This window comes from Hypomesus nipponensis, chromosome 17, assembly GCF_054491055.1.
Source record: "Hypomesus nipponensis isolate SF chromosome 17, ASM5449105v1, whole genome shotgun sequence".
NCBI lineage: Eukaryota > Metazoa > Chordata > Actinopteri > Osmeriformes > Osmeridae > Hypomesus > Hypomesus nipponensis.
The window spans coordinates 7,896,276-7,911,460 of NC_140377.1; the positions used below are offsets into that span (position 1 = coordinate 7,896,276).

The 15,185-nt window shown below is 50.4% G+C and overlaps 1 protein-coding gene across 4 annotated transcripts; it reads left to right on the top strand.

Annotated features, from left to right (window-relative positions):
* The first annotated feature begins 75 nt into the window (after positions 1-75).
* prkacaa (protein kinase, cAMP-dependent, catalytic, alpha, genome duplicate a) lies at positions 76-12,106 on the top strand. 4 transcript variants are annotated; one of them, XM_084677250.1, is made up of 10 exons: positions 76-781; positions 6,762-6,823; positions 7,688-7,816; positions 7,935-8,033; positions 8,287-8,369; positions 8,562-8,688; positions 8,853-8,948; positions 9,564-9,686; positions 11,406-11,570; positions 11,844-12,106. In XM_084677250.1, the coding sequence occupies exons 1-10, from the start codon at positions 736-738 to the stop codon at positions 11,967-11,969; spliced, it is 1,056 nt and encodes a 351-aa protein (XP_084533376.1). In that variant the 5' UTR covers positions 76-735; the 3' UTR covers positions 11,970-12,106. The 4 variants fall into 4 exon arrangements, with proteins under 4 accessions (XP_084533376.1, XP_084533373.1, XP_084533372.1 ...); XM_084677247.1 differs by lacking the exon at positions 76-781 and adding an exon at positions 2,928-3,123; XM_084677246.1 differs by lacking the exon at positions 76-781 and adding an exon at positions 4,931-5,511.
* The last annotated feature ends 3,079 nt before the right edge of the window (positions 12,107-15,185 follow it).

Consider the following 15,185-nt stretch of genomic DNA (forward strand, 5'->3'; position numbering starts at 1 on the left):
ATGTCTGTCAAAAAGATATTGCCCAATGAGATATATGCAGGGGCTGGATCTCTGTGTGAGGCAGGAGGAGTTCCTTTTTGCTCGCTGTAGCTAGTCTGAGGATTAATGGAGGGGACTGTTGATATTGGCATGTAAACCATAGCTGATCGGTCTTCAAACCTGAGAAATCAGCGGGCTTGGGATTCTGCGTGGAAACGACGGGGATAACATTAAATTGTATAATTCTTGTTCTTGTCTAAAAATCTGTTAGTTTATTGACTCGCGATAATTGGAAAGGCAGGGCCTTATTGCAAGACAGAGATAGTTAGCTAGCTAGGAAGCTAACGTTAGATACTACTAGCTAGCTAGCTGGTAGCAGCTTGACAGCTAGCCTAACTAAGCAATAAGAACCGGTTTCGACGTTCTGGATGGACTGGAGCAGTGGAAGCTGAGCAACAGTAGCAACAGGAATATTGTGAAGCTAGCAAAGTCTCTGGCTAGCCAGCGTTGGTACGCTTGCTGGCCAGCTGAGCGAGCATTCTCGATACGGCCCGGAGTTTTTTCCAACCTTGATAAAGGAACAGTGGTGGAAGATATACAACCCGTTGACTCGGAATGGTAGCAGCAGTCAGCTAGGTGCCGCTCGCTACAATACACTTAGATATAGAAAACATTAGCTAGTGACCAAACGTTGACGATTCGTTAATTAAACTACAGTTAAACGCTTACTAAGAGACTCCCCATTGGCCTGCAGTCATGGGCAACGCGCCCACCGCCAAGAAGGGCAACGAGATGGAGAGTGGTGAGTCTAGTTACCTTTCTTGCTTCCTATATACCTGCAGGCATAACAGCCTGCTAGTGGTAGACCGACGTTAATGTCTGCTTCTGATTTGCATTGAAATGGTTTAAATGCCTATTTAGCTCGAGGACATGGCTACTATGCAGAATGTCTTGCTAGCAACCAAAAATGTTACACATCAGCATTGTGCACTGACTCAGGCCGTTGTCAATGATCTTAATGAAAATGCATACACTATTGTAGTTTCCCAAATCCTCTGCTTTATTCGCTAATGAAAGGTCTTGTGTTGTAGCTTGTTATATAGACAGTTAGGTGTGAACGCTTGTTTTGAAGGAGTGATGGTGGCCCATACAAGCTAACATACACGCCCATGTCTGCCAAGGAAGGCACAGTTGGAAAGTTGATGGCTCCAATGGCTTGCACATCGGAATGCCTATACGGTTCTATTCAATTATGTACTGTATTTCAACGACAGAAAGTCTTTAAAAAAGTTGTCTAGTTATAAAAACCATATAACTATATAATTATTAAATATATTTAAAAGTTCAAATATTTTCATATTAATGTATTTTACGTATTCATACTAATTATTCAAATGGTTCCACATTTAAGTATTCCGTCAAAATAAAAATAAAAAGCAAAATGTAGAGCAGATTCCAGTCACTAACCCAGCCCCAGCTTGTAAAACTTTCAGTAAAGACCCTTTTTTTTTTCCTTTTCCTCCAAATGGAGTCAGTTTATATAAGGGAAGTTACCCAGAGGAATCCTTTTTGTAAACATAAACCATTGGTCACAAAGCCTCGGGTCCCACAGTCTTCATGAGAGCAGTGGAAGAAGGACGAAGAAGGGTTTTTGTCCGGGGCCTGAGAAGCCACAGGGGCGGGGTCATATGATGCATGCGGTGTGATCTTCTTCAGGCAGAACCTTGACGCTGAGGAGTCTCTTGAATATCATGTGATGAGCAGCATTGAGAACAAGAGCACTTTGTGTGTGTCTTGAACACACACGGTCGCTGCTCGCCCTCCCCTGCTCCCCTCTGGGTCACACCTCCCTTCCCAGCTATCTTTTTGAACTCTTGTTATATCACCCATTCTATCTTCGCCCTTGCTTTTATGGTTCCCAATCTCTTGCTGTTGCTCTCAAGCCTAAACGTCCCATCTTCTTCACTCATTGTGAAGTGCAAGTTCTGTAGACAATTTGTTTTGTCTACACCGTGTGTGTGTGTGTGTTTTGCGTGTGCTGCTGTTCCTTGAACAGGTGTGAGATGGAAAAGGGTTGCACATTTGCAGGCATAACACCAAAGCTCTGGCAGGAGTGTGGGTTTGAACAGGCCTCTGTTAAATGAGCCTCAGCTCCTTGTTGATGGTAGAGTGTAAGTGTAAAGAGTGGCCTGCAGTTTGCCGGCCGTCTCAACCTCTGGGTCCTGCCGCCGCGAGACCTGAGCTCAGCCTGTCGCTTCGCAGCAACGCACAGTTATTATTATTATTTTTTTTCTGTTGTCTTTTTTATTTTTTTTTATGGCGCCAAACTAATTGAGGGGTGGGGGGGAGGGGGCGGTGTAGCGTGTGGCTAAAAACAGTGGCAGAGTAAGGTCTCGGCCCGGCCCGTCAAGGTTTGTTCACATGCCACGCTCCACATCCTTATCAGCCTCATCACTGTAGGCCCGCCCTGATCCCCAGAGACAGGTGCAGACCGGGGGTCCAGAGGCCCGCGCCTGGAACGCTATTTTCCACCCAGCAGCCACGGAGAGAGGACAACATGGCAGCCCGCTCTGGCTCCGACGATAAGGACATAGAGGGTTAAAGCTCCGGAGGCTAAGGTGGCCCCACCGGGAGGAAGGCGATCTCTCCTATCCTCACCTCTCGCCGGTCTGGGCACGGGGCGGGGGAAGAGTCGCTGTTGTTCTGGAAAGCTGAGAGCAGGCCCACAGGAAGGAGCTGGGGCGGACGGGCTGCAGCAGGAAGCGGAGGAGCAGGGAAGGTCCAGTCCCGGCCTCCGCACAACACCGAGCCAGTCTCTGCCGCGCAGCCCGAAGGACGGACAGCCCGAAAACGCTCCCGCCGTTTTTTTTTTTTCTCCCCCCGGTGGCCTTCCTCACCTTCGAGGACAGGAGGGGGGGGGGGGGGGGGGGGCGACCTACTTTTTGCCGAGGTTCTCTGGGACTTAACGGTGGAAGGCCTGGCTATACGTCCCGTCCTCGTACCTACTCCAGTCCTATATGATGTCTGTTCTACAGAGGCTGGCAGGGAGGTTGTTCCAGCGAGCAGGGCCCTGTTTGGGAGACATGGGCAGCGGAGAGGGCAGAGACAGTCGGCCAGAGGAGGAGCCAGAGGCCTACTTCTGGAGTGAGTGATTTGGCTGGGACTGTGGCAGGGGTGGTGTGGGTGGAGCCTGGATCCCCGGTGAGGGGGGAGGAATGGACTAACCCAATAGGGGCTCGAGGTTCAAGCTGGGCGTGGGGTGGACAGGGTGAGGAAGTTGTTTGTCCGACTGTATTGTCGGGACATAATCCCACAAGTTTTTCCAACTGGTGCCGTAGTACTCGTAACAACAAGGTACATTCCTGGTAGTCGTGTGTGTGTTTGTGTGTTGGGATGTACTGTGGTGGACTCTGATGTGGACCGAGGAGATGCCTTTAGGCTAGTGAAGATATGATTTGTGATTATTTTGGCGCGCTGTGGTGTATCCAGCACACACACCCACACACACACACACACAGCTCCTTCTGTACTGCTCCTTTTGTTTGCGCCGTTGCCTGGAGTCTTCTGCGTCAAGCCCGAGTTCCAGGGAAGCCGTTTGTCTGTCTCCACGGAAACAGTAGTCTGTCTCTCTCTCTCTGGCAGGGTCCCCCCCCCCCCCCCCCCCCTATGAGACTCTTCACTTTGATCTTTAGAGTACCCTCTAACTCTTGATATCGACGTGTCTGCCGCATGGCTGACGAGCACCTTGACCTGGCGTTGTTCTCCTCACCGTGGTACGTTGACGATCCGCGACGGCCTCCGGCTGTGCTCTCACGGTGTGGCGCGGTGGGAAGGTGCCGTTTTCACCGCGTCCTATAAATATCCCGCGTAGTTCACATCGCGCTGGTCACAGCTCTGTCTGACGGGCTTGAATAACAGGGACATAACTGTATCGCGCCGCGCGGCCTGGGTCGAGGCCCCCACCCCCGCTGTCTGTGGATCAGAGCAGACTCCCTGACAACCCCCCCCCCCCCCCCCCCCGGGGCAGGAGAGGCAGGCCCGACCAGGAGACGGGGGCCCGGGCGGGGGAACCCGTCGAGCCAAGCCGCCGAGGCTGGTGAAGAGGATGTGGACGCACGCCACCAGCGGTTTCTGCCGGAAAGCCAAGCCTACAGACAAGAGTGTTTACGGTGCAAGCTCCGTGACTGCTTGGTCTGCAGGGCTTTTGTCCGCGTCTGTCTACGCTATTCTCTCTCGCGCGCGCAACATTTTTTGTCGTCCCGTGTTTGTGTGTGTGTGTGTGTGTGTGCGCAGCTTCACTCGCGCTCTGACTGGCTCTGATGCATATAGCCTGGGGGCTGCGTGCTCCTAAATGAGGCCTGATGTGAGCTGGATACGGCTTGGCGGGCCGCAGAGTTAAATCGCGGTCAGTGAGCCCCTAACTCGCCCTCTGCTCTTACGTCAGAGAGTGAGAGAGAGAGAGAGAGAGAGAGGGAGAGACGGCCAGGCCCAGGGGAGAGGTGGGATTGATTCGGAGGATCAATTTGCCACCGTCCTGCGCGGTAGTTGGGATCGCTGTGGGGAATGGGTTTTCGGTGTGGATTTCGGTGTGTGCTTTGCGACACCCGTTTGTCTGTTTGCGACTCTCTCGAGCCGCGCTCGGCTCGGCCGTGCAGGACTCTCTCCGAGGGTCCTGGTTCACTTCTCCACTCAGAGTCCTCTCTGGGCTTTACAAACGCCACCTGGCGCGTTCGCGCTGTGGTGATGCCCCTCCCCTCGGTGACCAGGCTAGTTGTTTGTGTGTGTGTGTGTGTGTGGGGGGTGAGAGGGAGGGAGGGGGGTTGGGGAACAGAGAGAGGGCACTCTGTGCAGAATAAATATTGATACAAACTGGCCACAGGTCCAATTGATCTGACTGAGGGGCGGGGGGGGAGGGGAGAGAGCAGCGGGCAGGAGCAGGGCAGCTGTGGGCTGAGTGGACTTCTGGCTGACTGGAACACAGGAGTGGAGTTATTCAGAGAGAGAGAGAGAGAGAGAGGACTCTGAGGGGACAAGGTGCGCTTAAATGCTTTCTGGGGATCTGGGAGCCAGGCAGCTTTCATAGAGGAGGAATGAGCCAGCTGCTGTGAGGAACGAGGAACGCAGTAGGGCGGATGTGTGACCGGAAGAGCTCCAGGAAGCATGCTGGGAAGAGGGAGTCGAGCTCTCGTTCCGGGGAGTCGAGCTCGCGTTCAGGGGAGTCGAGCTCGCGTTCGGGGGAGTCGAGCTCGCGTTCCGGGGAGTCGAGCTCTCGTTCCGGGGAGTCGAGCTCTCGTTCCGGGGAGTCGAGCTCTCGTTCCGGGGAGTCGAGCTCTCGTTCCGGGGAGTCGAGCTCTCGTTCCGGGGAGTCGAGCTCTCGTGCCGGGGAGTCGAGCTCTCGTTCCGGGGAGTCGAGCTCTCGTTCCGGGGAGTCGAGCTCTCGTTCCGGGGAGTCGAGCTCTCGTTCCGGGGAGTCCAGCCAGCGGTCTGCAGAACCGGGGACAACAGCAGAGGTGGCCGTAGTCCTCCCAGACGGTAAGAGGGGAGCAGGGGCTTAGAGAGGGACGGTTGAGTCAGCGCCCGACACACGGTAGTCATGGCTGCCTGGCACCCACAGATCTAACATAAACACGGCCTCCACCAGATCAAATTAAATTCCTCAAGGGCGTCTGGTTGGTTTTTCTATTGGGGGCTGCGGTTGACAGCATTCCAGCCCACTGACTAGTCTTGATTCTATGGCTGGAATGGGGGGGGGGGGGGGCACCTTTCTGTGGAGAACATGCCTCCGAGTTTCACTCGACTGAGAAGTTAGGCCTCTTGGGAATGATGGTGGTCTCCCTGGTGGTCGTTCTGGTTGCAGTCTTTCCCCCTGCGAGTCTGACATGGGAGCAGCGTGACCCCGAGCCATGTTTGTGTGAACTTTGGTCTCAGCTGTGCTCTCTGGCCCTCCACTCCTGCAGTCGGAGCTCCGGAGAGGGATGGGCTTGTTTTGCTGCTGCTTTCTGTGGAGGCTCGGCGCGTTTTGATATGCTTTCCTAGGACCCTCGCGGAGAAGCCGGCGTCCCTACGCGAAACCTCTCGCCCGCTTTCGACTTGTCAGGGTTAGCTAAAGTCGGTGGGGGAAGGACTCAGTCGTTTCCTCACTGACTCGGTCGATGGCCCAGCTCTCTGGCCTTTCTCCTTTTGACTCGACAGTTGCTCAGTGGCCGGTGCGAGTGCACATATAGCAGCAGAGAGGAATGAGGAAGGGCTGGTGTCTGCATGTCCCTACAGAGTACTGAGATTAGCCCAATAAAGATAAGCGGGAGATATGTGAACTTCTGCATGCCATGCTTTTTGCGGAAGGGGGTTCTGGGCAGATGAGGACGGCAGTTTGCGAGCGACGGAGAGAAAAGGGTGTGTGTGTGTGTGTGTCTGTGTGTGAATGTGGGAGAGGTTGTCAAGTCATACTGTTTGTCACAAACACACACACACACACACACACCATCGCTATTGACTGACTCTGCTCTCGTTCCATCATGGCTTGGGCAGGATGTATTAAATAACAAGCCCAGTCGATTTTGCTTCAGCAACAGTGGAAATTAGAACAGATAGCCTGTAGCCATGGACACATTCCAACACACAGAAACACAAACACATTTAGATGCACAGAAGGAACAAGCAGGATGTCTGGTCACTGACGGATCCAATTTGATGTGACTAAAAACTGGACCGATTTTAAAGAAATGGATAAATAAAAGTTAAGCCGATCCTAATGAATTGTTGTTTATTTGTTTCTGTTCCAGTGAAAGAGTTTCTTGCCAAAGCCAAAGAAGATTTCCTCAAGAAATGGGAGAACCCAGCCCAGGTGAGAGAAAAGAGAAGGCAGGGCAACAGGAGTGTTAATAACTTTCACACATCAGTGCTTGCCGACCCCAGCATGTTCCCGCCCATTATCAAAAATACTGCTCTATTTTGGAGAGAGGATGTGTGCCCTCTGGTGGGCACTAGTGGAAACAGATCTTAAAAGATGTGCCCTCTTGTGCCCCCCCTAACCTGACGTTGTCATACTCATAATTCTAGTCAGAATATGAGTCTGATAACTCTCCGTTGGGCTGTGAGTATGGGGCGTGTTTCAACCGAATTCGTAAAAACAAATGCCTCTTTGGATAAACCTTCAACCAATCAGAGCAACGTAATATGTTGTTTGTTGAAAACAAATTCAACCCAAGCGTTCTTTGGTGACGTGGTTGATTACGTTACTGTTGATCATCTGTCCATTATCGTATAAAGCCCGCCCTGACAATTTCATTGGTCCGAACAGCTCCTGTTCAGGTATAGTTTTTCCGCAACCGAGCTACTCCAGACCCAACTTCCCTACCATTTTTTTTTGTGGGCGGGGCTAAGCTGGGCTGGCAGCCAGGCTAGCCCCTCCCCACACACACACACACACCTTTTAAATTCTATAAATCCTTTCAACTCTATAAATTATCCACCTTGAAAAAAATATGTTTTTATTTTTACTTCCTGACTACATTTGTTTGATTGTTTCTGAGAAGTGTTTGTGTAACTGATTATATCACCTCTCTCTTTCTCTCTCTTTCTCTCTCTTTCTCTCTCTTTCTCTCTCTTTCTCTCTCTTTTCTTTCTCTTTCTTTCTTTCTCTCTCTTTCTTTCTTTCTTTCTTTCTTTCTTCCCCCCCCCCCTCCATCCATCCATCTGTCCTTTCTAGCAAACTGCGGCTCTGGACCAGTTTGATCGTCTGAAAACTCTGGGCACAGGTTCGTTCGGTCGAGTCATGCTGGTCAAGCACAAAGATTCAGGCCAGCATTTCGCTATGAAGATACTTGACAAACAGAAGGTAAATGGCCTGTTGGGCTCTGGGGGCGGGGGGGGGGGGGGGGGGCTAGGGGTAGTCTCTTTTGCCTCCAGTCTCTGTTGCCAGACCAATCTTCTGTACCCTGTCTCATTTCCCACAGGTGGTGAAACTGAAGCAGATCGAACACACGCTGAATGAGAAGCGCATCTTGCAAGCAGTCAGCTTCCCTTTCCTGGTGCGGTTGGAGCACTCCTTTAAGGTACCATATACATTTACATTGAGTCATTTAGTAGACCCTCTTATCCAGAGCGACCTGCAGTAAGTACAGGGACATTCCCCCCGAGGCAAGGGTGAAGTGCCTTGCCCAAGGACACAACGTCATTTGGCACGGCGGGGAATCAATCCGGCAACCTTCTGGTATATGTTAAGGGTGCGTGTATTCGATGTGTGGGTGTGAGGCACTGAGCTGGCAGGAAGTGGGGGGAGCTGATGTCCATTCCCCTTCTCTGCAGGACAACACAAACCTGTATATGATCATGGAGTACGTCCCCGGGGGCGAGATGTTCTCCCATTTAAGGAGAATTGGCCGATTCAGGTGAGTCCCCTGCTCCCTCCGACACTGTGTCGTTCCCCCCCCCCCCCCACCAGCCCGGTCCAGAACCACCGTGACGTCCACCGGGCCTCTTTCCTCGAGGCCCTGCTTCACAGCAGGCAAGGTCAGCCTTGAAGCCAGGGTAGGGAGCCCTGCTGACACGGCCCTCTCTCTCTCTCTCTCTCTCTCTTGCAGCGAGCCGCACGCCCGCTTCTACGCCGCCCAGATCGTGCTGACGTTCGAGTACCTGCACTCGCTGGACCTCATCTACCGAGACCTGAAGCCTGAGAATCTGCTGATTGACCAGCAGGGCTACATCCAGGTAGGCGCTTCACCCCCTCCCCCCCCCCCCTCCGTGTCTGCCTACCTGGGGGGGGGGGGGGGCCTATACCCCCAGTAGGCTGGGTCAACGACCGCTCCCCGCACGGAGCTTGCGCGTGGATACCGCTGCATGACGATCACAAAGCGTCTCCTTCCGTGCTCCAGGTGACGGATTTCGGCTTCGCCAAGCGTGTGAAAGGCCGGACCTGGACGCTGTGCGGCACCCCGGAGTACCTGGCCCCGGAAATCATCCTGAGCAAAGTGAGTGTGCTGCCCCCCCCCCCAGGCCCTCCTCCTCCCCTCAGGCCCCCCAACCCAGGCCCCGGTGCGGCACCAAAGCCCCTCCTCGGGGGCCAGAACACCTGAGCAGTTAGACGTTGGCCTGCCGTCTATGACGGCATTGCAGCATCGCAGCCCTCGCCGGCAGCGCGGAGGGCATGCGACTGAAGTCACACCGTGACGAGGTCTCGCGTAGAGCCTCTATGAGGCGCATCGCGGTGTCAGTGAGTGATTCGTTGCGCCTTTGGCTCAGGAAACATTTTGACCTCTGTCCTTGGCCCACCGCCTCTCTTTTGTGTCTGTCTGGGTATCTATCTCTCTACCTTTTGATGTTTTTCACCCCCACCTCTCTCTCTTTTCCCCTCTATCTCTCGCTTCGCTCTCGCTCTACTGCCCCCCTCTCTCTCTCTCCCTCTCCCTCTCTCTCCCTCTCCCTCTCCCTCTCTCCCTCTCTCTCTCTCCCTCTCTCCCTCTCTCTCTCTCCCTCTCTCCCTCTCTCCCTCTCTCCCTCTCTCCCTCTCTCCCTCTCTCCCTCTCTCCCTCTCTCTCTCTCTCTCTCTCTCTCTCTCTCTCTCTCTCTCTCTCTCTCTCTCTCAGGGTTATAATAAAGCGGTGGACTGGTGGGCTCTCGGGGTGCTGATTTATGAGATGGCTGCCGGCTACCCTCCCTTCTTTGCGGACCAGCCCATCCAGATCTATGAGAAGATCGTATCGGGGAAGGTGAGTTTCGGCGGACCCACCCACCCCCGCACGGCGACGTCCTCGTTCAACAGCTCCCCCCTCAGATAATGCAGTTGTCTTACACGGCCTGTGTATCTGAAACCCCCTTGGTCTCTCAGCGCTGGAAACCCAGTTAACCCTGCCTCCTCGCCTGGCCTCTGGAGGGCTTGACTCCACAGCTCGGCAGTTAATACAATCTACCGCGTTGCACGTGACTCACATACAGACATGCTCCAATGTGTCGGTACCCCTGCAGCTCCCTTGAAGTAACGCGTTCTTCCTCGTGAAAAGTGACGACATGACAAACGGTGGCGTCATGTACCTTGTGCATACGTGGGCTGTGTCGCACAATAAAGCAAAGACGCTCTGGAAAGAGATGAATTATTGCTCGTTTGTACAAAGATCCTCCCAAATGGCCTGGACACGTTTTGTTGGTGCCCCTTCGAAAAATGTAATAAATAATTGGATTATAGTGATATTCCAAACCAATCACTTTCTTTAATTAGTATCACCTGTCTCCAATCGTGCAATCGGTCATTCAGCCTGTTTAAACAGAGGAAAGTCACTGTGCCATTTGGGTTAAGTTCTTTGCACCACACTGAACACGGATCAGAGAGCAGAAGAGACTGTTGTCTGAGGAGATCAGAAAGCAAATAATAGACCAGCATGGTAAAGGCTATAAGACCATCTTGATGTTCCTGTCACAATAATTGCAAATATTCAGAAGTTCCAAGGTCCGTGGAACTGTGGCCAACCGCCCTGGGCGCGGCCGCGAGAGGAAAATCGACCCAGATGAAAAATTGAAGCTTTCAAAGAAAAGACCAGCATAGCTACAGGTGAAACATGGAGAAGGCTCGGTTGTGTTTTAGTGCTGCTTTGCTGCCCCGTACTCAAGGTGCCTTGAATCTGTGCATGGCACAATGAAATCTCAAGCCTATCAAGGCATTCTGGAGCAAAACGTGCTGCCCCGTGTCAGAAAGCTCAGTCGCAGGTCATGGGTCCTCCAACTGGATAGTGACCCAAAATCACACAGCTGAAAGCACCCAACATAGGACTGTTCTGAAGTGGCCGTCTATGAGTCCTGCTCGGAATCCTGGAAAGAGCTACGGAAAGAGCCGGAACTTGCAGTCTAGAGAAAGCACCCATCCAACCTGTGACAGCTAGACCAGTTTACTCAGGAAGAGCGGGCTAACTATCTGTGAGGCAACACATTGAGAGCTACAGGAAATGTTTGATTTGCAGTGGTTGCCTCGAAAGGTTGTGCAACTAAATCTGAGGTTGAGGGTCCCATCATTTTTGTCCCTGACATTTTTGTTTGTTTTATTATATACAATATTATATACAATATTGTGTTGGGAAACTATCATATTGTACATAACTACAGCAAAGTCTGATTTCTATTAAATATGTATTAAACAATGGAGTGGAAGCAGAATTACTTTTAATCAGTTTCATGTTATTTCAGAGGAAATTGTGCATTCTTCGTTCTTTGGTGGAGGGGTACCAACAAATTAGCTGTCTCACAGTGAGCAACGTTTTCCCACCCATGTACATTGCCGACAGCATAGATCGAAATGAACTTACCCAAATTAAATTTCTGTCATTATATTTGCCTGTCCCTGATGGACACTCGGCATGTAGAAGACATTCCTCACGCTTCACTTCCACCATGCCTGTACGGAGTAGCCGTGACATGACGTGTGTGTGTGTGTGTCCCAGGTGCGCTTCCCCTCCCACTTCAGCTCCGACCTGAAGGACCTACTGAGGAACCTGCTCCAGGTGGACCTGACCAAGCGCTTCGGGAACCTGAGGAACGGCGTCAACGACATCAAGGGCCACAAGTGGTTCGCCACCACCGACTGGATCGCCATCTACCAGAGAAAGGTGAGAGGACGGACATGACACCCGTCACACGCTGCCGTATTCAGACCTCGCCCCGGGAGGGCCAGCGTCTGATTTAGAGAGAGAGTGTGTGTGTGTGTGTGGGGGGGGGCGCACGCCTAGAGGGAATGTGTCAAGGGGGGGGAGGGGTGGCTGGTTTAGAGAAAAGGATGATTCAGATGGGGGGGGGGGGGGGGGAAATGTCCCTGTACTCGCTGTGAGTCGCTCTGGATAAGAGCGTCTGCTAAATGACTCAATGTAAATGTCCTGTTTCAGGTGGAGGCCCCCTTTATTCCCAAGTGCAAAGGGCCCGGCGACACCAGCAACTTTGACGACTACGAGGAAGAGGAGATCCGGGTCTCCTTCACGGAGAAGTGCGGGAAGGAGTTTGCCGAGTTCTAGGCCCAACCAGGAGGAGTGGAAAGAGACAGGCATGTAGAGAGAACCGGGGGGACAAAAAACGAAAGGAAGCCGGAGGAGAGGTGTTAAGCTGGACTGCTTACTTGCATCTTGTATTGACGACATCAACAATGTAACCTCCCCCCCCCCCCCCCCCCCCTCCCACACACCCCCTCCCCGACGAAGAACAAGTTGACTGAGAGAAGAGGAGGGACCCGACAGAACCGGCAGTGTTGCTTATTCTGATTTGTGTCTCACCTGTTATCTATCCATTTTTTGTTGTTGTTGTCATGTTTTCCCTCGTGTTAATGGCAGGGGCTGGAGAGCCAAGGGGCTCCAGCCCCCTTCTCTTGGGTCTGAATCTTTCTGCAGGTAGAGGGACACATGTTGGATCTCGGCAGGGTAAGGCCTCGATGTTCTGTTCCGGTACTGACTCTGCTCAGCCCCTCGTGAGTGGGGTCCTCTCCTCGCGCCTCTTAAGAACAAAGGCGTCCTCTCCCTTGTTTTGTGAGTCTTCAACCGGTCCAATCTTGTCACCCTGACCCCCGTCCACCACCCACCCACCCCCCTCCTCCTCCTCCCCCTGCCCCTTCCTGTCTCTCCGTCCTGAATCTGTCCAAGCAATACCAAGTCCAACAGACGTGCCTATCATTACGCCAACTGGTTGCAAAACCGTGTCAAAAGCATTGGTGCAGAGCTTTGGCTATGGTGGCATCAGCCCTTGTGCCCGTTCTAGTTGAAGCTTGAAACTCTCTGCACACGCCTTTGTCCGCTCGTGGCATGATTATTGGGTACAGAGGATTCACTCACTGCTTGCAGTTCAGGCAATGCTGACCACTATGATCAGAGTAAAAAAAATCATTTTATCTGTACGAATTTCATCTAGGTCTTACTCTCTTTTTTTCGGGACCTGTGGGGGGGGGGAAAAAGTGTACATGAGCTCAGCATTTCTAATGTCAAGTCTGTCTTCTCAACTAAATTTATTAGAGCATTTTTAAATCTTTTTGGTGATCATTTTGTCCTTTCCAGTCAGTATGTGCTTGTGTGTTATTTAGTGTTCTAGGGTGGGTTAAAAGCAGTGATTTGGCAGTGACTAACATTTTGATCACACACTCCTGGCTATTGTTTATTTAATTGAAAGCACATGTATACATGTATGTTGATATATAATAGCTATTATCCATATTTTTCCCATCATTGTCTCATAGCTTTGAAACCGTAATGAAGATTTCAGAAATAAATAGGTATGAATTCTGCCAAATTTGCAAATTAAGTACATTGCTTAATTGAAAGGTTTCTGTTAGTCAACTGTGAAGATGGTGGGTTTTAATACGCAACAAAAGTAGCAAAAACGTTTCAGCAAAAGTTGCATGTTATTTTTGTACTATATCACTTTTAAAAGTCAGGTGTAAAAGTGTGCGCTCTGGGTTGGGCAGTGGATCATGAGACGAATACTGAGGTGATTGGTCAAACTGACACTCAGCTTTCTGGAATGGTTTAATGCCCACTATTTTGCCAGGAATCATGGTTGATTGTTTTCATTCAGTGTTCAAGCGGTTTGCTGATCTAATTGTCCTTTTAGCAGCTGTACTCATCCAGCTTTTGCGTTTTCTCTTGTATTTCCCCCGAAATGAAACACTTTAGAATGGGTCCCCAGTCAGATATAAAACCTGTCGGGACTACAGACATGCGTGGATTAAAATTGTGTTTTTCTTCACTTAATGACAACGTATGTATAAAGATCTGGTATTAGGAGGGTATTGTGAAGCTGTCCTGTGAATATCCTTTTTTGGAAAGTGGATCATCTTTGGATGCAAGACAATCGCAACCCAAATCTGACGGCTGGTTTGTAGACATGCGTGGTGAAGATGGAGCACATTGTCTTGGTTAAGCAGTTTCTCCACAGGCTACGTTGTGCACTTATTTAAAGATAATGAGCATTGTAATAGTATAACCAACCACTGTTGGAAAGCCAATCGTATGGGCCCTCGACAGTCAGCAGCAAATGTTTGGCCCTTCTTGTACCCTTCAGAATGCATTTCTGTGATTACTCCTTAAGACGTTTGCCAGTCTGTGTATGTGGTTGTTGTCGAAAGCGTTAACATTTAATCCAGTTTGTCTGATTTAATCTGGATGTGTCTGGTGAAAAGAGGTGGTTCTAGAGAAATTTGGAAAAACCCGTCGTCAAGGCTGTTTTGAAATGACACCATTTTTTTCCCATTTCAAACTCACATTTCCGATGCATCTGTATGGCATTTTTTGCATGCTGCAGAACAAGTGAAGAGCAAATGATACCTTAGGCTTGTTTATTGTATGTGACACTAGGATTTTAAACCATTCATAGCCCACTAATATTCTGCTAGTGTCACGTATGGTCTGTTTGAGCGTAACTGAGAGCGGTGGAGTGCCACCTACAGGTATTCACTCCTCTCAGCTGCCTTGCCAAGGCCCTCCAAAGCACACTTGTCAGATAAGATATGGTTTATAGAATTGTGAAGAAGAAAAAGAACTCGCTGTTTGGAATGACATGGACGCTCATTTTCATGGTTTGAAGATTGTTTGATCTGACGAACAGCTCTAGCTTTTGAGTTTTGGAATACGGAAGGAAACATGAGCTTCAATAAACCCGAGACCACCGAAGGCATTACATTCTTTGTTTTGGCTTCTCTTATCAACCTCCTGTCAAAAGAACGAGTTTCTTTGTTTTACTGCCCCTGCCCCTTTGTCAAAAGAACGAGTTTCTTTGTTTTATTGCCCCTGCCCCTTTGTCATTTGTTCCCATCACCTTACTTGTCTGTGCTAATCTTCAATCCTCTGCTTGCACCTAGTTCCATTCACTTCATCTGAACGTTTCACATTTAACATCATGGAAAAAAAAACGTTATTTTCACATCTTTTCAGTGTATTTTCAAAAACATGAATATATTTTTTCTCCTCCTGACCTGGGTACAGTGATGGTGTAGTCTATTGTGCCCCTTTGGGTAACAATATGTATATCTCTGCCTTTGACAGTCTTAACTATCTTACCTTCTGGAGAACTTGACAAATACCCTTAGGACACAATGAGTATGTTAAGAAAATACATAAAGTAATATTTTGCAACATGTATCATTCCAATAAAGTTTTACTTGTTGAAACTAATATGGTATCACTATTTTGTGAACTTACCTTTGATGTAACACACTTATTGTTTCTCTTGAAGTTGTAGACCTATTTGTG